The sequence below is a fragment of the Bos grunniens genome, chromosome 5 (assembly GCF_055505025.1).
Source record: "Bos grunniens cultivar Pamir isolate PY7600 chromosome 5, Bosgru_T2T1.0, whole genome shotgun sequence".
Lineage (NCBI taxonomy): Eukaryota > Metazoa > Chordata > Mammalia > Artiodactyla > Bovidae > Bos > Bos grunniens.
This window is the reverse complement of record NC_141169.1, coordinates 7,211,110-7,233,993: the sequence shown is the minus strand read 5'-3', so window position 1 is coordinate 7,233,993 and position 22,884 is coordinate 7,211,110. Positions and strand designations below refer to the sequence as shown.

General features: G+C 44.0%; 1 protein-coding gene and 1 long non-coding RNA gene across 6 annotated transcripts in view; one reads left to right on the top strand and one right to left on the bottom strand.

Annotated features, from left to right (window-relative positions):
- LOC147371286 (uncharacterized) overlaps window positions 1-22,884 on the bottom strand; it is a 194,721-nt gene that overhangs the window by 29,194 nt on the left and 142,643 nt on the right. Inside the window, exons 3-4 of one of the 2 annotated variants that reach the window (XR_015163422.1) lie at window positions 3,005-3,115; window positions 2,135-2,804 (exon numbers count right to left, since the gene is read on the bottom strand). This is a non-coding gene — a long non-coding RNA (uncharacterized LOC147371286). Of the gene's footprint in view, window positions 1-2,134; window positions 2,805-3,004; window positions 3,116-22,884 lie in introns of those variants that run through there. The other variant, XR_015163423.1, reaches the window with a different exon arrangement.
- The window catches only part of E2F7 (E2F transcription factor 7), a 41,302-nt gene that overhangs the window by 3,106 nt on the left and 15,312 nt on the right, over window positions 1-22,884 (top strand). For 3 of the 4 annotated variants that reach the window (XM_086398814.1, XM_086398815.1, XM_086398813.1), the window contains exons 3-7: window positions 6,818-7,093; window positions 8,490-8,658; window positions 12,932-13,222; window positions 14,403-14,561; window positions 16,020-16,154. In XM_086398814.1, the coding sequence (XP_086254940.1) occupies window positions 6,818-7,093; window positions 8,490-8,658; window positions 12,932-13,222; window positions 14,403-14,561; window positions 16,020-16,154 (1,030 nt within the window). Of the gene's footprint in view, window positions 1-6,817; window positions 7,094-8,431; window positions 8,659-12,931; window positions 13,223-14,402; window positions 14,562-16,019; window positions 16,155-22,884 lie in introns of all 4 variants that reach the window. The other variant, XM_086398816.1, reaches the window with a different exon arrangement.

The window sequence follows — 22,884 nt, the reverse complement described above, 5'->3', positions numbered from 1 at the left end:
TTTAAAAAAATTCCATTTGCCATATGAGAGTGGCAATGCCCAGACTTTATATATTCAGAGTTTTGGTTTTGCAAGTTTCAGAGCAAAACTTTTTGTTTTCCTTCCTAATTTGGATGGAACAGCCTTGAAAGAATGTGTATACCTTTAAGTAAGTAAGTAAGTGTTAGTCACTCAGTTGTGTCTGACTCTTTGCAACCCGATGGACTGTAGCCCGCCGGGCTCCTCTGTGGGATTCTCCAGGCAAGAATACTGGAATGGGTTGCCATTCCCTTCTCCAGGAGCGCTTCCTGACCCAGGGAACAAACCTGGGTCGCCTGCACTGCAGGCAGATTCTTCACGTCTGAGCCACCAGTGAAGCCGTGTGTATACCTTTACATAGAGACAGAGCCAAGGGGCAAAAAAAGGCAAACCTGGTATCCACTTCTTTCCTCCCAAGTGGATGACTTTTTATTAAGTGCTTTCAACAAGCATGCTTCTCCTATTCTAGCCCAGTAAGTACTGTGCCTGGCTGAGCTTTCATATTTTAGTGGGTATAGAGAAAACTCCAAATGACTCCACAGAGATTTAGGAAAGTGACTAAAATATTTGAAATAGAATGCAGGGCTTATTTCACCTGTCAAAGAGATGGCAAAGGAAGAGATGAGTGCTCCAGGAGATGCTCGAAGGGGCTTTCATCTCTCTTTTCACCTTGCTGTAAAGTAAAGGAAAGAGGATTTCTGGGGATGCTGAGGATGTGGGATTTGGAGTCAGATCTGGATTTGAGTTCCTGTTCTACCATTTGTTAGCTCCGTAAGCTTGAATAAATTTATTTATTCAGTTTTTCGACAAATATTTATGTTCCAGTTGCTGGGGATACAGTGTTTTAATAAATCTCCTAGCTTCCCTAAGCCTATTTTTTATTTTATGAATTGGAATTAGTAAGTAGACTCTCTCCTCAGGATGTCTATAACCCAACAACCCATACTGTTCACCCTTACTCAATTGAACTGACAGCCCAAAGATAAATATGATGCAGGCCTGGCCCTCAATTATCTGAGAGATGTTTCGAGGGCTCAGATATTAACTCACCAACTAGCCTGTGATTTGTTAAGTGCTATAGGAGTGGGAACCAATTGCCCCAGCAGAACAGAAGAGTAAGAAAGAAATTCGTGGGGAGTCTAGAGAAAGTTGGAAAGCTTCACGGGGGAGCTAATACTTGGGCTGAGGACTTCAGCTTGTAAGGGAACAAGAGGAATAAGATGGACTTTGTAGGCAGAAGAATCATATGGGTCTATGTGGTGTGGACATTCAAGAAATGTTCAAAATTTCCAGAGTGGCCAGAAGCTAGTGGTACTTCCTGAAACCCTCTGGTGGGTGCCTGGAACAGTGTCCTGTGGGTCAGTCAGCATGTAGAGGACTTATCTTTCTTGACTGTCTGATCTTCATCAGTCAAGGTCTATAGTACTCTATTAGGCATGCATATTTCTTACCACTCACGGAAAAACTTTTCTTTAAAATGTAAAGTTTACTGTGCCCAAGTCTTGAGATTATAAACAAGACTCTCCTTTTCAGTTGTCTGTACTGCATTTAGGAATGACAAAAGTAGAAAAAGGATGATTTGGGATGAAAGAGTGGACAGTAAAGATTGAGCTTCGGGAGGGCTATGTGAAGGAGATAACACTCGAGCTAGGTCTTGAAGGAATGAATGCTAAGACTTAGGCAAGTGGAAAAGAAGGATACTCGTAAAGAAGTGGAAGCTAACATAGTAAATTTGGGGACCTCACCTAGACTTAGTGGGCATGGGTTTTCTTTGAAGGTCATTCATCTTTTGCATGCTAAGTTGCTTCAACTGTATCCAACTCTTTGCAACCCTATGAACTATAGCCCACTGGGCTTCTCTCGCCATGGGATTTTCCAGGCAAGAATACTGCAGTGGGTTACCATGCCCTCCTCTAGGGGATCTTCCCAACCCAGGGATCAAGCTCACGTCTTTTGGGAGTGGTTAAAGAAAGAAGGCGAGTTCGACTCGAAGCATTTATTTATACCTGTGTGCTTATAGGTAAATAAATAAATATGTGCAAGAGGCAGTTGGTTGCCTGATTTGGGAATTCATGGAAGGTTCTAGCCAGATACAAACTTGGGAATTATCAAATGCATGTTGGTTTTAAAGCTATGAGTGGGTGAGCTGCTCCGGAGAGCAAACAGGGAAGTGTGGAGAGCTGAGGTTTCTAAGAGCAGAAAACGAGGAGCCTATGAAGGAGGCTGAGAAGGAACAGTCACAAACAGAAAGAGAACCAAGAGAGAAAAAGTGCTAGCTCAGAAAGACTGAGAGTTTTATAAAGCAGATAGTCAACAGTCTTAACCGCAGCAGTGAGGTCAAATGTGGTGTTTTGCCATTGACTTGTCAACTAAGATGTGATCTACATGAGAGTAGTAGATCAGAGCAGACTGGTGGTTTGAGGAACCCCCAGGAGACAGGCAGGGGGAAGTCCTGGCTGTGGATTACTCATTCTGGAAAGTGTGCTCTGAAGGGGAGGAGAGTGTCGATGACTAGGAGACACCTCCGGACGTGCCTGTCATATTTGCGATGAGTAGGGTGAAAGATGAGGATGAAAGAGTAGGGTGGGTTTCAGCGTGACGGTGTGTGCAGCAGCTCAGGTGTGATAAGATGCAGGGCAGGTTTGAAGAAACACGGGGGAACTGTTTGGGCAAAATGTGGGACATGCATGAAGTGGGACTGGAAAAGAGGTTGGCACAGTATCACCAGGGGCCTTGAACGGGCTGCTGCCGATGTCCTCTTTAAAGTAACGTGATCAAGGCTGCATCTGAGAGAGAAGCAAGATTAGAACCCAGATCTCCTGATGACCAGGTCCTTTCTATGGCAGCTCAGTCATAATGCTGGTGTAGTAAATAATAATGACGATAAACATTTGTACAGCACTTGACAGATTACAAAGCACTTGCCCCTCAGTATCTGGCCTGATCCTCACAGCAACTGCATGGCAGGTAAGCCAAGGTGCCTTACCTGCATTGCACACAAGAACTGAAGAATCTGTTTCCCGGGTGCTCTCTTCAGGACCGCTCTCACTGAAGAGGCCATTTCTAGGATGTGGCAGCTTCTTCCTGGCAAGCAGATCTGACATGGAGATTAGCAGTCAGGTGGTGTATCAGGGAGTGCCCTGGGGACGGTGCCCATTTAAGGGACAAAAAAGCAGCAAAATGAGACAGCGGGTGAAGTGGAGCAGTTGATCAGTCTCAGCGGAAGTCGGGTTCACCCTGAGGGAAGCTCTGGGATGACCCCCCTCCCCCGGAGTGGTTCTGAGTCTGGGCAAGAGGACCCGGCTTCTCCATGTCAGTGTGGCCTATCCCAGCCCCTGAGGATAGTACTGGTCTCTCAGGAAGGGGCATGTCCTGGACGAGTCAGTCCACTTCAGCCAAAGCATGAAGATGCTTACTGCTGGCATTAGTCCAGCAGCTGGGGAGATGAGGCATTCATTCTTCAAGAGAGCTGGGTACACCCCAGTGTCTACCACATGGCTGGGCAGCCTTGCTGGAAAGCCTTGGAGATAGGTACTTTGATCTGAACCCTTTATATTATAGATCTGGAAACTTGAGTCCAGACAAAACCAACACTTTGTCCAGTATCAAAAAATAAAGTGGAGTCCAAAACCAGGTTTCTCAATCCAGTCCCTTCCTCCACCTTCCACAGTGTCAGGATTTGGGGATAGACAGACGGATGGAGCACGGTGGATTAGGTTGCAGCTGACTTTCTGCCCACCTGAGACCGCAAAACAATTTTCTGTTTTATTTTCTGTTGATGTAGAGGTATGGTAAGGATCGTAACCTACCACATGACCTGACTCCCCTCCTACTTACCCAGGGATTGAACTTGGGTCTCCAGCATTGCAGGCAGATTCTTTACCATCTGAGCCACCAGGGAAGCCCCAAGTATTACTTAAACTGTAGTGAAAATACATCAAAGTGCTAGAGGAAATAATTGATCTGAATTGCTCCTCAGTAGGGAAAAGTAGGAGGAGCTCAATGTTCCTCGGAAGACAGCTACCACGGAGGCAGTGGAGAAGGAAGAATCTCTGCACCTCTGCAAGCCTGGGCCACACCTCCACCACGGGGAGACCTTTGGAAATAACTCGATAATCAAAGCCCGTTGTTCCTTTTGCACCTACGAGGGGCAAGGCATTGTGCCAAAAATAGTGAAGAATGAGACATGTGGAAGTAGCTCCCTGACCTCCAGAGGTGCACAGTCTCATTAATGAGACAAGACATACACCCAGGAAGTTAAATAGCAATACGATGTGCTTTGTTCTATTAGCTCTGAGCTCAAGGATGGATAGTAATAAAGAACGGGAAAGTAGGGAGAGAGAATAGCTAATTTGTATTGAGTGCTCAGTATATGCCAGGAACTATTGTCATAACTGGAGATCAGTATTTTTATGAACTTCGTTTTCAGTTGAGAGAATTAAAATACAGTGAGGAGAAGGAAGTTGCCTGCACTCACCCTGCTGATGAGCTGGCCCTACCAGCCTGCATGCAGAACTGCTCCCCATGCCACCTCTCCATAGATGCTTGTGGGGATCAGTGGCCTGCTGGGTACTCTGGAGCTGCGAAAAAGATAACTCCATCCCAATTCATACTCCAGACAAGCTTATTTCTAGACGTAGAATTTCGGAAACTGGGACACAGAAATTCGGAAAATGCTATCAGCTATTTCTTGCCCTACCCGTGACTTTTATACTGAGTGAGTTTGTATGTGACCTCAGGCAAGGTACCCTCTGTGTGCCTCAGTTTCTTCATCTGTCGGCTTGAAAAATAATAGTACCCAGGTTAGAGGATTAGATGAGGAGTTAGTGGTGTAAAGCGCATGAAACAGGACTTCCCTGGTGGTCCAGTGGTTACGAATCCACCTGCCAATGCCAGGGACGTGGGTTCGATCCCTGATCCGGGACGATTCCACAGGCCACAGGGCAGATGAACCTGTGCACCACGCTGCCAAGGCCACCTGCTCTAGAGCCTGTGTTCTGCTGCAGGAGAGGCCACTGCACTGCGAAGCCCACTCGCTGCAACTAGAGAAAGCCCGTGCATAAGAACAAAGAGACAGCGCAGCCAAAAAAAAAACGTGCACGGAACAGGTATTGTCTGTAGCACATAATATGCACTCAGTACTTTCGCTTGAGAGTTCCCCTGTAGAGAATTCATCAGAATTGCACACTAGTAGGGACTTGTTAAGAGATCTGAGGAGATACAGGCTGGACGCTTACTGCTGCAGTGGTATGAGAAATTGTCACCCCCATCTCCACTCCCTTCCTAGGACAGAACTCACTCACCATGGCTAGCTGGCAGCTTCCACTGATCCAAGGAACAAGAGATGGCCTGCTACCACGAATTCCAGTTTCTCCCAAACAATTCTGTTTTCCCTTTTCACGTGTTGCTCATTTATAGGAAAACGCTTTTTTAAAACCACTTCTCAGCCAAGATCCAAGCATCCAATAAGCTATAGAGTGATACTGTGTGCAGGAATATCAAATATGCAACTCACCCACCTTGCTAATTACGTCAGGCACAATTGCCTGGAGGTGAATTCAGCTATGGGAAGAGCAGAATCTTTTCTGAAAGGTTTTGAATGGCAAATCTTATTCTGCAGGAAAGAAATTTGTTTCAGAAACTAACTTGTAGTTTCAAATGTGAGTTCTGTGTACTCAGTCCTTTTTCTTAATGGATTAATGGACCCATCGTTAATCTTTTCTTATAATTAGCTAAGACATTTTATTTAAAGTATGGTCTGGGGGAAGGTGCTAGTCCACAAACTAATATTAAGCTGCAAAAAATCAATACCAGAACTTGAGAGTTTAGCATTTAGAAACCTCTATAGTAATTGGATCTTGCCCCTATAACATCTAAGCCTGTGACCAGTGGTCTCTTCTTGTTGGACAAGCTATAAATTGGGTTGAGTGGCAAACTCAAGGGGAGAGTCACGTGATGGGAGTTGCATGTGGGTCCTATGAAGGAAGACCATGTATCAGTCTGCGGGAGTTTGGAAGTGAAAGGCACTGGTCCTTCAGCAAGGGTAGTTTGAGAAGCACCACTCTAGGGGAGGGACCATACATTGCTGGGTGGTTTGAAATGTGGCCTTCTGTGGATGCCCTTCCATTAACTGCTGTGTTAGCACTGGCGAACATTGAACAAAAACATAATCACTCTTCACTAGTTAGTGCAAACTTGTGAATAGTGTTTAAAAAATATGTCACTTAGAAGCAGTATGGATTCAACCCACACTGGCTGTTCTTATCACCCCCGACTATTACAAACATCCACCAGTGATAGGTACACTCATGCCTTCTTTCACAGAGATGCCATGAAAAATCGCCAGTCCAGGTTTGATGCATGATACTGGATGCTCAGGGCTGGTGCACTGGGATGACCCAGAGGGATGGGATGGGGCGGGAGGTGGGAGGGGGGTTCAGGATGAGGAACACATGTACACTCGTGGCGGATTCAAGTCAATGTATGGCAAAACCAATACAATGTTGTAAAGTAAAATTAATTAATTAATTTTAAAAAATAAATAAAAACTGATAAACTATAAAAAAAAAAAGTTTAAAAGGAGTAGCCAGTTATAATCAGTTTCTCATTGGAGCTGCCTTTTGATTCCCATAGATCCTTCTGTTTATTTTCTTTTATCCTATCCTGATATTTTTCAGCCCTGAACGTATGGTCTGTTTGCAGTTTATTGTCTTAGTGAATAATGGGAACAAGTTGCACTCTTACCTGATACCTGCCCTTTCTCATTTTTGCTAAAAGGTCTTTTTTTTTTTTTAACTAGGAAAATATATTTGTTGATCTCTCAAGGATGGCCCCAAAGACGCCAATAAAAAATGAGCCAATTGACTTATCGAAGCAAAAAATCTTCACTCCAGAAAGAAATCCCATCACTCCGGTTAAGCTTGTTGACAGACAGCAGGTGGAACCATGGACGCCCACCGCTAACCTGAAGATCCTCATTAGCGCTGCCAGCCCAGACATAAGAGACCGAGAGAAGAAAAAAGAACTGTTCAGGCCCATTGAGAACAAGGATGATGTGTTTACAGACTCTCTGCAGGTATACAGGCTGTGCTCCTAAGGGCTTTCATAGAATGGAAAATTTTTAACTTAATTATTAAAATGTCACAGAACTGTCAACTTTTTGGTTGTTATTGAGTTGAAAACACCATTCCACTTACTCCTTTTATTTATTTACAGCTGAAGTGGGACTCTCATTCTCTGTCTCATTTTTCATAATGAACGTTTTTGTTTTCTTCAGTTTTTTTTTCTCTCTTTACCAGTATGTGTTTTTTAATGATAATTTTTAAGACATGATATTAATTTTATGATAATTAAAATTATTGTTTTAATTATTTTAGTTATTAATAACAATGATATTAATTTATTATTTAAATTTTAATAATTTTGATTTAATGAAGAAATTCGGGTTTTTTAATGCTGCCATGAATTATAATTTTCACTCTGATTTAATAATAATCTAAATATTTGTGATTTGGGAAATTTTATCATTCTCCCATGTATGTTTAGTTCACTGGTTTAGTGCTTAACATTAAGTCATCTTTAAATTACCTGTCCTGGGGGAACCAGAGCTCTTGAGCAAGCAGCATATGCATACTTTTTTTAAAAAGTCTTTCTTGGGACTTAAATTGAGCCTTTTTCAAATGTGGTTGATAAGACAAGGGCACTCGTTTAATATGCTTAAAATAAGAATGAGTTAGGAAGAGTAAGATTTAGCTGTCCTTAGCAGCTCAAGTCTGCCAGCTCTTGGTAAATTGTGAAACATAAGAGCTTGGTGACACAATGTAGGCAAGTCTGTTGCAGATTTTCATGTTAACAGGGATTACAGGGGGCTTAGGGAAAGATAGATTCTGATACATCAGGTCTGAGGGGAGGCCTGGGGTTTCTACAGCTCTTAACACGCTCCTGCTGATGCAGATCTACAGCCTGATGAGCACACTAGTAGCAAGGATGTAGCAGCCTGTAAATTATCGCATTGTTCATTCTTTAATTTAATCAGTAGACTCAGCCTCAGGGCTTCCCTGGTGGCTCAGATGGTAAAGAATCTACCTGCAATACAGGAGACCTGGGTTTGATCCCTGGGTCGGGAGGATCCTCTGAAGACGGGAATGGGAACCCACTCCAGTGTTCTTGCCTGGAGAATTCCACAGACAGAGTAGCCTGGTGGGCTGCAGTCCATGGGGTTGCAGAGTCAGACACGACGGAGCAACCAACACACACACAGAGACTCAGCCTCAAGTCACAAAGGAGGAAGAGTTCAGTTCAGAAAAGCAGTAGGTAAAAGGCTGAGAAAAAAGGTTAGGAAGAGTATTCTAACTAGAATCTGGGGTGGTAAGGATGAGGATGCTGCCCTCAACTCACCATGCCACCCACGCAGTCTCTCCTTCAGGACGTTAGCCGTGACATCTCCCGCCTCCCCTGTCTGCCCTCTGTAGCTTGATGCTGTGGATGACAGTGCTGTGGATGAGTTTGAAAAGCAAAGGCCAAGCAGAAAGCAGAAAAGCTTAGGACTCCTGTGCCAGAAGTTTCTCGCTCGCTACCCAAGTTACCCTCTGTCAACTGAGAAAACTACCATCTCCCTGGATGAAGTTGCTGTCAGTCTCGGTATGTATCATGGGGTCACCTGTCTCCAGTCACGGTGGGAAATCGATTCCTCGGGTGAGCCAAAGGCTTCAGATCACCTCCTCTACTAAGTACAGAGCAGGCCCTCCAAAAGAGTGAGGACAGAGGAGCAGGTAGAGCTTTTCTTGTATCATAATCATTACGCATAGAATTCCAGGGAGCTTTCCAGGCCTGAGGGTCAAACAAATATTTGGTTTCTTTAACCTCAAAAACTGTGTTTGCAAAAGACTCACGTTACAAATTAATAGCTAATACCTTAATTCTATCTTATTTCAGACAGACTCAAAAGATTTTTAGAAATATCCTGCTGTTTATTTTTTTTTTTAATGCTTCTAAGAGTTCAGAACTGCTGTTATTTCTGTTACAAAGCCAAATTTGAAAGCAAGAGAGTTAGGTTTGAAGCCCTGTACTGTGACCTTCACAGCAAGTCTGCCCAACTAGAAAAAGCACATCTGGATATAATTCAAACAGCTAAGCCTTGTAACAAAGAGGAATACATCCGTTCACATGGCGTGACCGTGTGTCACGTACAGTGGCGTCTGGGCTATAAATATGCAGGCAACTGGTCCGAGTAGAGACTCCTAGTGGACATGGATTGCAGTTAGTTTCACAAGGAACATACTGTTGACAGTGAATAAGTAGAAATCACAATGATTTAAAGATGTCAGAGTGTCACCTTAACAAATTAGGACAATTTACATATAGGAGAAGGAAAAAAAGTCTCAAAGAAGTCAACCCAGTAGGCTTTATGAGCCTGGAGGAGGGCATGGCCACCCACTGCAGGATTCTTGCCTGGAGAATCCCATGGACAGAGGAGCCTGGGAGGTCCTTCAGGTCACAAAGAGTCAGACACAACTGAAGCAACCTAACATGCACGCATGCAAGGCTTCATGATAGATTATATTTTTAGTTGGTTTATTAGTTCTGTATCTTCCCATAGCCCAAAGAATGTGACTCAGCTGATCCTTGCCAATCTAAATTATTCAAACGGATGGTTAAAAAGATTTGCTGGAAATTGAAGTAATGAGGAGCCAGTGGTTGTGATTAGAAGACCATGGGCTGGACTTTGGGTAAGACAGAACTGGATTTGAAGCCCAGGTTTCTAATGTATAGGCTGAGAGAGATTTAAAAAGTTAATTAATCTTTTCTCAGTCATAGCATAGAAACCATAGCACCTCCCTTACAGAAGCTTAGAAAAGTTACAGATCATGTCAGTAACATGCCCAGCTCAGGGCCTGGCTTAGTAACTTATTGCTCCATGGAACTGTTTCTACTCAGCTGTTATGAGAGGTTCCCCTTGCCCACTTCCATAATTCTCAAGCTGTCCTGTCAACCTGTACAGCCAGGAAGAGGAAGCAGAGGGCTTTGACAGGGAAGCTGTTTTAGAACCCAGGAATAGCATACAGTATTCTGGCTTTGGTAGCAATGAAATGAGATGTGAGCCAGCTGGACAGAAGCTTGGTGTAGACATAGCTGAGGCACTGGGTCCTAGAAACTAGTCCGAAGAGGCTGAGGGTAAAAGAACAGATCATACAATGTCTTTCTTATTGGGGTTCCTCTATACACCCATCCTTTATCAAGAGATCTTGCTGATATCAAAGCAGAAGAAAAAAGATTAGATGTTGGAAGGCTGCCTTACAGGTCCCAGGGAGGACAGGGCTGTAGGTCTCCTGTATAACCATCTAGAGCAGAATGCCAAGGCTTTTGCAAAAACTTCCTACTGTGTCATGATTTCCCAGGCCTGCCAAATGAACTTTCCATCTCTTCATGTGAGATAAGATGGGGTCCCTTCCTAGAAGCTATGTCCAGGGTAACCATCTCCTTGATTGAATCTAAACTCCTGGCTCTATCCCAGGTCACAAGCTGTAAGACCAGATTTTAACCAAGGATCTGCAGAGCATTCAAATTGCATTGTTTCCCAGTTTCTGGTCTCATGTAGATTTGATACTGATATTACAGGTAAGAAGTTAAAGAACTGGGAATGACTTTAGTAAATGGAAAATTACACAGCCTAGGAAAATTTACTGGGCCGAGATGCTCTTGATGAGCTCTGTGGGGCCTAAGGGAAGCGTGGTAACAGTGAGTAAATGCTCAAGGGCATAACCAACACCATGACTAGGATGAATAGGATCGCCTTGAAGACAGAAGAAAAAGAAGGTCAGAGAATCTTCCTGACAGAGCAACCTGCAGGACTTGAGGCCTGTGAAATGGGACTTTTAGATGTGCCCAGCCAGTGGACAGTTAAACTCAATCCAGGTTGCAAAAGTGAGTGATCAGTCAGGCAGCACACCTATTATTGTGCATGCCAAGCGGCATCTTATTGTCTTAAGTGGTCCGAATCGTCCTTTTAATTCTTATTTCTTCCTTTATTTCTTGGGATGTCTAGCCACTAGATGGAGACTTAACGGCTCCTATCTAATACAAAATAACAAAACAGTCGGGCATATGGCTGGCCCTGGGATGTCTCAGTTGCATTCACATGACATTTCTAATGGGAAGGTTTATGGCGAGTTATGCTCTAAACGAGATGTGTTAATATATGGAAACAGACTGGAACCAGGGCCCAGGCAGATCTGGACAAGGGGCTGCTGACTGCTCCTGCCAGCACCTTCCAGCAGGCATCTGGCAGCAGAGCCAGAGCTTTTGGAGAGTGAAGAGCCTTTCTGGGTCATGAGCCTAAATGTTCTGATTGACTGTGAAATGCCTCTTCAAGCGGGGATAGCACTTCCTCTCAGCTCCACAGTATTCTTGTAATCTGGTCTATTTCTCGTGTTAAGTCTTTGGAAAGCCAAGAGCTGCATACACTGAGTCTGCTCTGATTATACAACAGCTGTTGGCAAGCGAAGGGGAAGAAGGCATTTTTGTTGCTGGGCCCTTTTGCTTGGAGATGCCTGGCAGCATTTGTTATGGATACTTAGGCGAGAGCAAGAAGGGCCAGTGAGTCCCAAAAGCCTAAGTGTCTATTGCATAACAGGATGAGACACAGATGCGAGGTTTAAAAAATCTGTTTCTACTGTCACCTTGAATGCCAGCAGGAATTTTAGGTATCTCCCACACCACACAGAAAGTACTTACAAAATCATATACAAAGAGCAGATAAATTCACACCTATCAGAATCCCTTTAAGTTTATTGTTGCACTGAATCCTCCTCATTTTATGAGATAAATACCCAGGCACAGAAAGAGTAAGTAACTACCCAGGTCACCCAACTAGTAAGGGATAGTGCAGGGATTCCAGTCCAGGCAGTCTGACCCTGAAGACCCCACACTTAACCCATGAAAATATTTTTAGTAAATTCAATAGACTGCTCATAATCCTGGCTCTTTAAGGAGTGTGGCATAAGTGGGCAGGGAATCCATGAACTGGATGGTCAGCCTGTGCAGGACTTCCTGTGCTTTACTGATGGGCTGTGTGGCAGGACATGGTGCGTGAGAGCACAGGGAGAATTGTCCGTGGCTGTGACGAGCACACGGAGGTCTGTGTGCTCCAGCCCTGGCCCTCGCTTCCTCCTGCAACCTGAGAAGGGTGCCCAAGCTCTTGACTCCTAAGTTTCCAGCCCAAAATAGGAAAGAATATTTACCATCTGTTTTCCCTACTGGCCATTACAAGAATTAATAGGACAATTTTTTCACATCGTTCAAACTCCAGGAAGGAGAGTATGGTCCGATAATGAGGTTACAGTTATTGGACACAGCTTTATAGTCTGTATACTTAGGACTAGCTACAAGTCAAAATCAACCGTCCAATCTTCATCAAGCCTTTATTACTGTGATGCAGATTGCTCAATCCCACCAGTTTTAACATGTTGAAATGTTCATGTGGTTTGCCTAACAGGTTCAAAGAAAAGTTGCTCTACTATTTATGTAATACAGATGGAACTATCATCCATCTCAAGGTGGATGTTCACCCTAGATCTTATCAAGAGTTGGATCCCAAGAAGAAAAAAGAAAAATAATTTCTGTTGCTTGCATTCTCATAGGATGAATTTGTTGAGCAATTATATTTGCTGGGCAAAGCATCACACAGAATAGTTCACAGACAAGGCCCAAGCCTTCATGGACTTTATACTCTTAAGTGTTCTTCGGGGCTTCCCTGGTGGTCCAGTGGTTAAGATTCTGCCCTTCCACTGCAGGGGGCCCAGGTTTGATCCCAGATCGGGGAAGTTCAGCCTGCCATGCAGTGCTACCAAAAAAAAAAAAAAATTAGAAAAATGTTCTTCAGCATGACAATGGTCGGCTTCTATTTTTCAAACAGGCGTTGAAAGGAGACGCATCTATGACATTGTAAACGTGCTGGAGTCACTGCATCTGGTCAGCCGGGTGGCCAAGAATCAGTACAGCTGGCATGGTAGGCACAGCCTGCCGAAAACCCTAAGGAACCTCCAGAGATTAGGAGAAAAGCAGAGATACGAGGAGCAGATGGCACACCTCCAGCAGAAAGAGCTCAACCTGATAGATCATAAAGTCGGAGAACGCAGAAGAGATGGTTGTCCCGATTCCCAAGATCCACAGTTACTGGATTTCCCTGAACCAGACTGTCCCTCCTGTGAGTCCCCTGGGCCCACACCGGTCTCTTCTGAAGATGGGGAGGGCCAGATGGGCCACCCTGGAGGCATGTGGCCTCCCGGTCTCCCTCATGAAGATGGGCAGACAGATGGCTCCCACCTGGGCTGCCCACTCCACCTCACGGGAAACCTGTGTAGCGGCGGTCTCACTTGGTATCTGGTGTGTTTGGATCATAGGTGGCGAATGGCCTTCCAGTTTCAGACTGACAGTCCCACGCTGCTTCCTCTTTGTGAGCCTTTAAGGAAAATTTACTTGGAAAGAATTTCTGTCTTCAAAAGATTCTATTTGTTCAATTGTATATTGGAGTGGATGACTTAGAAAAGAACCCAATTTGCAGAAAATGCTGATTAGGAAGACAGACAGCCTTTCGTTTGATACTGAATTTTTTTTTACTTATATTGTATTGCATTGTTCTTCCCTTTCCTAGCTCCTATGTATGCTGTCCCTCTTTGATCTTTATTCTCACCCTAATCCTCCTTGCTAAGATGATAAAGTGCAAATATTCCTTATGTTTCACTTGCAAATATAAGAAATAGATATGGACGGGTGGGCCTGACTTTCATTCCATTCACTACCTCATGCCTTTAATTTCACCCTCTGAACCAGTCTTTATCCGAATAACCAGAGGAGACAGCCATCTATCGGGGATGATTTGCCTGTCATCTATGGCAACACACATCTAAGCAGTGTCTCTTACTTACTTATTGTTTATTTCTTTACTTATTTCCAAAATGCAGTGGAAGAGGTGAGCACCTCCTATGTGGATGGTGTATTCTAGTTCTTGTGGGCTCAGAGAAATACAAGTGGAGTCCTTGCCTTTGAGGGAAGAGCTGATGTTCTGAAAACAGTTCCAGATCCCCACTCTATCCTTTCACTCTTCTACTTTAATCTTTTCCAAAATTGCTTCATAGATTCTATTCAGTGGAGTGTGAGTGTAAAGCATTGCAGAATTTATACCAACTATAGAATAATTTTAGGACCCCCCCCAAAAATCTATCTTATTTCTTTATGAACCATCTTTTTGTGATGTGTGGCCAAGTGGTGATCAAAAGTGATCTTTCCATCTGCTGATAGAGTTAGATAGGACTGCCAAAGTACAAGTACAGTCTTTCTTGTGGTAGATTATATGTTTTGATGCTTTCGTTTCATTCCCTTTGTAGCATCTGCAAACAGTCGGAAAGACAAGTCTCTGAAAATTATGAGCCAGAAGTTTGTCATGCTGTTCCTGGTCTCCAAAACCAAGATTGTTACTCTTGATGTGGCTGCCAAAATACTGATAGAGGAAAGCCAAGATATGCCAGACCATAGTAAATTTAAAAGTAAGCATCTTCACTTAAATCCACTTAGCAGCACAGAAAGGGTGGGGTTTCACATGATGTTTGCAGCCTTGGAGATAATTTTTTTTTTAATTATTTTGTTGAGATGTGCACTCCTTCTTGCCTTCTTTAAGCTTCTTGGTGCTGTAAGAGGTAAGCTGATCACATACTAGAATTCCTGTGAAAGTTCTGCCTGATGCCTTTTCCTCGGCAGAGTGGTTGCTGGAGGCAGAATGGCATCCCACACATGCAGGTCAGGGAGGGTGTGAGAGGCTTTGAATTTCTCTTTGGTATCGCTGCATCCCAGATGGAATGTCTGAGTTTTCTCTCCCTTTTCTCCTCACCCCCCGCATACTCTTCTGATGTGGACATGAAAGTTGTCTACAGGTAAGAACCAGAAGAACAGCAGGGGAGGGGAGGGGGGCGCGGTGGGACGTGGATGCTGGACAAGAGAGTGTTTCGAGTTTCACACCCAGAACATCTTCCTCTTCCGTCAAGCCTGGGTCCTGAGCCAGAGGCCCTGGCTGCTGGTAGCTCATTCAAGCCCTGGAAACCCTGAATTCAGCATTCGCTAGCTTTTGTTTGTTTCCAGCTGGAAGTATAGCCACCCTGTGGGAGAAATGGCTAGATAAAATCCAGTTCTATCAGGATTGGGAAGAATATTGCATCTGGAGTGAAAGCTTGATGATTCAGGCCCATAATCAGAGCCCTTGGCTTATCCTAGCCCTGAATTCAAGTGGCTTTCCTCCCTGTAAGTTGACTTCTTGGATACAGCTTACTTTGTGGGCATCGTCCTGCCCACCTAATGTGTTACCGCCCACCCCTCTGAATTTCTCCTCCAGTGCATGTGTTTTCAAATATCTCTCCCTGGACCTCTCAGACTCAGGGAATGCCCACCCAGCCCTCCCCCACTGGGTGTCCACCAGGGTTTGAGCCGAGGCGCTGACTGTCTTCAGCAGTCATACCTCGTGACCTCGAGCCCTGGACAGTCTGTGTGCCCGGCAATGCAGCCTCGCCGGAAGCTCCAGGGAACCCCTGTCACTGTCACAGCCCAGCTGCCTGGGAGAGCAGGTGCCACCGTGTCTTGCAGGGAGAGACTCCAGGCAAGCTTCTGACAAGCCGTGGATCAGAATGACATTTCCTACACCTTTAATTACAGCCCGTTTGCCTCCCTCGGTGTTTTTGCAATCACAGTGATCCCAGCTTGTCACCAGGTGCCTCTGGTACGAAGCGTGAAGCTGTGAAAGCAGAAGGACACACTGACCTTCGCTGAGTGAGATGATCAGACACTGAAATCCTTAGTGATTTCACGCGGGAGTCACTGGCCTCTCATGCTCCCCCACTGCTCTCTGCTGGAGGCTTCTTTGGTGGCTGAGAAAGTGACCCATCACACAAACTAAAAGGTCGTGACGTCCCGGACCGAGGTATGGTGTGACCACAGTTGTTTTTTATGTCTTCAAGCAAAGGTACGACGCCTCTATGACATAGCCAATGTGCTGACCAGCTTGATGCTGATAAAGAAAGTGCACGTCACGGAAGATCGAGGCCGGAAACCTGCCTTCAAGTGGATCGGCCCTGTGGATTTCAGCTCCACAGGTAAGGCGCTGTTGCTCGGGACCATCTGATGTATAACCCCCAGTTGCTTTTTCAAAGCGAACACCTACCACACTGCGAGATTAATCTTCCCCTTCATCTCCCATCACCCACGTCACATTCAAAATTAGACTCATGCCGCCAGTCTGGGAACAGTGAGCCTTAGCCTCCAAGTGGTTGTGCTGGCGGCTCACACACAGAGAGCTTAGAACCTGGCAGTTTCTGAAGCTATTAAATTACAGCTCGTTGGCTTTTTTTTAATTTCATTCCAAAGTTCCTGGAAGTTTGGGCCTAAGGATTAAAAATAATGCTTCATTTTAACAAGTTTTTTTTTTTTTTTTTAAATGACACTTTTTATGATCTCTGGTTGTTCTGCATTAGCAGAATAAAACATTGTTTTTCTTTGAAATTCCAGATAATGTAAAAATTATATCAGTTACTATCACAAAACTCATAGGTGGTAAGATGACACTTAAACATAGGATGGATGTAATGAACACCTTTTCTGTAATTTATTTAAAAAGTCGCAAATGTCATAATTTTACTAAATTAGAGCAAAAGAGGGTATTATCTTCTACTTATTTTACAGGTAGTATTTGTGCAACTGGGGACTGGATCTTTCTGTACCAGCTACATATGTATAGCTATACTGCCAGGAAAAAAGCCATTAAAGTTATTTTTAAATTGCCCTTCCAATTTTAGTCTTAGTAGTATAAATTCTCGCACTTAGCCCAGGCTTATAAAAGATATAGCTCTCTACCTCACTTCGTAACACATTATTCACTTAGAAACTAGATGAAGCCACTTAGAACCAAGTATGATTAACTCAGCAAGTCCTTACTGCATGTGAACTATGCAGGCAGTTCATTCTATTGCACTGAGCAGGTGATGCATTTTTCACAAATTGAACATTTGTGGCAACTGTGTGTTATCAGGTGATGCTTAGTATTTTTTAGCAATGATGTGTCTTTTAACTTAGGTGTGTACATTATTTAGATATGACGCTATTGCACAACACAGTATAGCATAAACCTACCTTTTATATGCACTGGAAAACAAAAAAATTCATGTGACTCGTTTTATTGCAGTGGCCTAGAACCAAACCCACAATATCTCTGAGGGTTGCCTTTAGTAACACCGAGGAAAACCCAAAGAGACATTTATGATAGAGTCCCTGCCAGTATGAAATGTACAACTTTGCCACTTTCTACTCCTGTTTTTGGCTTATCCTTGGGTTTTCACCAGTGAAGCTCTCTTCCCCGTTTCAACATAAAATATTCTACTCAGCCTTCAGTCTGGCTCACATGTCAGCTCTTGCATGAAGTTTTCCCCAGTCACCCCGAGCAAGAAGTATCTCATCGGAAGGATTGTAATTTAGTATCTTGCCATTATACCTGGGGATGATATCATGGTATTGTCCCTGCTGTACACATTTGAGGCAGACACAGTTTTTATTCGCCTTTAATTAAACTCTAGCATCCAGACCAGTGCCTTATCTACTTCAGTTGGTTAATGAGCTTCTACTGAAGGTGTATAATTAATATACCTTTGAAAATCAGAGAACTCTTAAGCACTGCATATGATAATACTGGCTCTGTAGGAATTCAGAGATGATATGGATTAAGTTCTGATGGACTGTTAGGTTTTGGACGGATGGAGAGCTTTTTTTTTCAGTTGAAGGAACAGATACCTAAGAACATATCTGGCTTGTGTCAGAGAACTCAGGCATCCTGACTTAAGTGGAGGACCTAGGATAGGAATAATGAGAAGTAAAGGTGATCATTTGGGACCACATTTTGGAAGGCCTCAAAAGTTAGCCAAGAAATCTGTACTAGTGGGCAGAAGTGACAAGGGGTCTTTAGATAAAGAGATTGAAAGAGAGGAGGGATTCAAAGTTGGTGGTGTCACTGAGGAAAACAAGATAGCCAGAGAAGTGAGCTGGTGTTGAGAAGTCGAGGAGTTTGTGGATTTATGTAACCAGTGGGTCGGCCCCTGGGAGCGCTCTGATGTGTCATGGGAGAGGGGACTTGGCACTAGATCAGGAACCTCAAATTGCACTTTCTTCCTCTATCCTTCAGAAACCTGGTCCTCCTTCTATATTCCCTATTTCCGTTACTGACAGCACAATTGTCACGAGCCCAACAATTAAACTTGGAACATCAAGTTACCTTTGATTTCTTAATTCACTCCCCTTGACCCCTCAATTAGCAATCCACCTCTTTACTCTTTTCCTTCCCCACCATAAGGACCTTTCCTTCCTTTTAACAGCTTTATTGCAGTATCATGACATTCAATAAACAGCACAGTGGTTAAAGTTATAGTTTGATAAGTTCTGCATCGTAAGCCTCAGTGAATAATCACTGCAACCAAGGTAGTTAACCCATCACCCTCTAAAGCCTCTTTCTGTTCCTTTGAATACCTCCCTCCCTTTCCCCACTCCCAGCAACCAGTGATCTGCTTTCCTTCACTCGAGACGTGTATCTTCTGAAATGTCTAATAAGTGAATCAAACACAGTCAGTGCTTATTATTGGCAGATTCCGTATTTGCGAATTTACCAACTCACGAAAATTTATTTGAAACTCCAGAATCAATACCCACAGCATTTTCTGAGTCATTCACAGATTGCAGAGTGGCAAAAGCTTTCATTTGCCATGGCATGTGCTCCCAGCTGAGGTCAGACAAGGCAACCTTGTTGTTTCCCACACTTGTTTCTTTTGACTCACACTGTAAACAAGCATCCTTTTCATGGTCTTTTTAGTGCTGCGTTTTCACGTTTTTGTGGTTTGTGTTGGTGATCTTGCTGTTTGAAATTGTCCACAAGTGTCATACTGAAATGCCGTCTAGTGTTTCTAAGTGCATGAAGGCTGTGCTGTGTCTTACAGAGAAAATACACGCGTTAGAGGAACTTTGGAGAAGGCAATGGCACCCCACTCCAGTACTCTTGCCTGGAAAATCCTATGGACGGAGGAGCCTGGAAGGCTGCAGTCCATGGGGTCGCTGAGGGTCGGACACGCCTGAGCGGCTTCACTTTCACTTTTCATTTTCATGCATTGAGGAAATGGTAACCCACTCCAGTGTTCTTGCCTGGAGAATCCCAGGGACGGGGGAGCCTGGTGGGCTGCCGTCTATGGGGTCGCACAGAGTCGGACACGACTGAAGCAACTTAGCAGAGGAACTTAGTTCAGGCATGAGTTCCAGTGATTTTGACTGAGTGCAGTGCTAATGGATCAACAAGATGTTCTAAATGTGTCTTAAACAGACTCATGAAACAGGGTTATGTACTAATCAGTTTATAAAAATGTTTTGACCAGAGACTTGCAGAAAACTAACCCTGTATTTCCTTTGGGAGTGATGGTTCAGTATTGACTAATTTCAGTCTTCATGGTGACTTTATAGAGCTTTACCACAAATAATGACAATCAGCTGTAGTGTGAGTACTCTTTTTATCAGACTTCTTTGATTCAGCATAATTATTTTGAGATTAATTGCATGGTAGTGTGTATCAATGGTGTATTCCTTTTTATTGCTGAGGAGTATTCACTGTATGGATATACTATTCTCTTTTTTTTTAATTTTTTTTATATTTTATTTTTTAATGGATATACTATTCTTTATTCATGCACTTAAAAGTGGACTTTTGAATTATTTTCAATCTAGAGCTATTACAAACAGCTGACTCGTTGGAAAAGACCCTGATGCTGGGAAGGCTGGCGGGTAGGAGGAGAAGGGGGTGACAGAGGAGGAGATGGTTGGATGACATCAGTGACTCGGTGCACATGAGTTTGAGCAAACCCCAGGAGACAGTCAAGGACAGGGAAGCCTGGCGTGCTGCGGTTCGTGGGTGGCAGAGTCAGACACGACTGAGTGACTGAACAACAGCAAACAAAGCTGCAGTGGCTATTCATGTACATGTCTTTATATGCAAATATGCTTTCATTTCTCTTGATTCATATCTAGGAGAATAGGTGCATCACACGATAGGTGGATGTTGAAGGTTTTAAGAAACTCCCAAGCTGTTTTCCAAAGTAGCTGTAACATTTTACGTTCCCACCAGTGGTATATGAGAGCTCTAGGTCAGCCTTGGTTCTAGCTGTTCCAATGGGTGTGTAGAGGCATCACTTGTTTTACTTCGTGTTTCCCCCCGGTGCTGTTCAATCCAAGCATCTTGGTATCATTTGTCTGCTTTTGATGGGCTTGAACACTTCTTAGAGTGCAGGTCAGCCAGTGGTGGAATCTTCCAGTTGTTGTATGTCTAAGAACGTCTTTATCTCACCTGTGTTTTTGAAAAATATTTCCCTTGGGTAAGGATTCTAGGTTGGAGGTTTTTTTCCTTTTGGTACTTTAAAGGACTGGTTCCACTGTCTTCAAGCTTGCATTGTTTGTGACAGGAACTCTCCCATCATCCTGTTTTTCCACATGTAATGTGTCTTCCTTTTTCTCGGTTACTTTTCATATTTCTTTGTGACTGGTTTTAAACAATTTGATCATGCGTGGGTTGTTACAGTTTTCTCGGTGTCTCTTACTTCGATTTGTTGCGCTTCATTGGATCTCTGGATTTAAACTTTTCATCAAGTTTGGTGAATTTTTGGTCATTATTTCTCCTTTCCCCTTCTGTCCTTTGGCAACTCTAGTTACACTCATGTTTGGCTGTTTGAAGTGGTCCTACAGTTCATTGATGTTTTGTTCATTTCTTTGTCTCTTTTCTGTCACTTCGGATAGTGTTTATTGCTCTTTAAGTTCACAGTTTTTTTCTGCATGCATGAATTTTTTTCTAAACTGCCATGCATTCCACCCATGGTGTTTTTCCACCTTCAGCATTGTAGTTTTAATTGCTAGAAGTTTGACTTGGACCTGTATAAATTATTTTAAATGTTCTGTTTTGTGGCTGTGCTGGGTCTTCACTGCAGAGCACAGGCTTCTCACTGCAACGGCTTCTTGTTCCAGAATGTGGGCTCTAGGGTACGCAGGCTCGGTAGTTGTGGCACATAGGCTCAGTTGCTCTGTGGCCTGTGGGATCTTCAGGGCTCTAACCAGTGTCTCTAGCATTGCAAGGTGGGATTTTAACCACTGGACCACCAGGGAATCCTGGGCCTTTGTAGTTTTGATGTCTCCACTTAACATGTTCAATTTCTTGAGTTCACGGAATACAATCATAATATCTATTTTAATGTGCTTGTCTACTAATTCTATCATCTATGTCACTTTGAGGTCCATTTCAACTAATTTTTCTGCTCATTGTGGGTTATAATTCCCTGCTTCTTTGTGTATAATGTAATTTTTGACTGTATGCCATGCGTGTGTGCTAAGTTACTTCAGTCGTGTCCCAACTCTGCGCAACCCTGTGGACTGCACCCACTGGGCTCCTCTGTCCATGGGATTCTCTAGGCAAGAGTACATGCTCTCCTCCAGGGGACCTTCCCAACCCCAGGATGGAACATGCATCTTCTATGCCTCCTGCATTGGCAGGTTGGTTCGTTACCCTCAAGCCACCTGGGAAGCCCAATTGTATGCCATTATATGTACACTGAGAATTATAAATTGTTATGTGCTAAATAATTCTCTCTTCCTAAAAATGTTCTTGAGCTTTGTTCTCTGATACAGCAAAGTTACTTGGAAACAGTTATCCTTTCGGCTCTTGCTTTTAACCTTTGTTAGGCAGAATGGCACCCCACTCCAGTACTCTTGCCTGGAAAATCCCATGGATGGAGGAGCCTGGTGGGTTGCAGTCCATGGGGTCGCTAAGAGTCAGACACGACTGAGCGACTTCACTTTCACTTTTCACTTTCATGCATTGCAGAAGGAAATGGCAACCCACTCCAGTACTCTTGCCTGGAGAATCCCAAGGACGGGGGAGCCTGGTGGGCTGCCGTCTCTGGGGTTGCACAGTCGGACACAGCTGAAGCTACTTAGCAGCAGCAGCAGGCAGAACCCACCCTATCAGCAATTAGTCTTGAGTACACTGTCCCCACTACTGAGGCAACACCCTCTTTAGCATTCTAACCAAAGACCATGAAGTATGAGATTTTTTTCCCACTGCATCTATTGGCAGTCAGCACTGTTCTCAGCTCTGTCTGAGTGCAGACACTGTTCTGTCTACTCCTTTTGAGGGCTCTTTCCTTGGCCTTGGGGAGTTTCCGCCCATGCATGAGTACTCCACTGAATACAGTCAGCCCTTTGACTCTCTGTAGGTTCCATATCTGTAGAGTCAACCAATGATGGATCGAAAGTATTTTTTTAAAAATACAGAAAGTTCCAGAAATCAGAACTCAAAATTTGCTGCACACTGGCAGCTACTGAGATAGCATTTACATTGTATTAGGTACTACAGTAATCTAGAGATGATTTAGTATATAGTGCCTACAAAAGTTTACTCAGTATCTACACAGGATTAAATCTATGCCATTTTATGTAGGAGTCTTGAGCATCTTAGGTGAGATGCTCAACTATCCATGTGGGGACTGGAAACCGATCTCCTGTGACTGCTGAAGGGCAGCTCTACCAAGGAGGACCCTCTGAGACCTCCAGCATTCCTTCTGCTTGGCTGTGCTCTTCAGTACCCTGCCCCACCAGCACTAGCTGCCTTGACTTTCCAGGTCCCCCAGCTGCATCCCCAGACCTGCAGGCTCTGCCTAGAGCTCCTTCTCTGCCCCTTAGCCTGGAAGTGTTGCCCAGGCAGTAAGCTGGGCTAATCAAAGCCTCTTTTCAGGCCCTGTCTCTAGTGGATCACCGTCC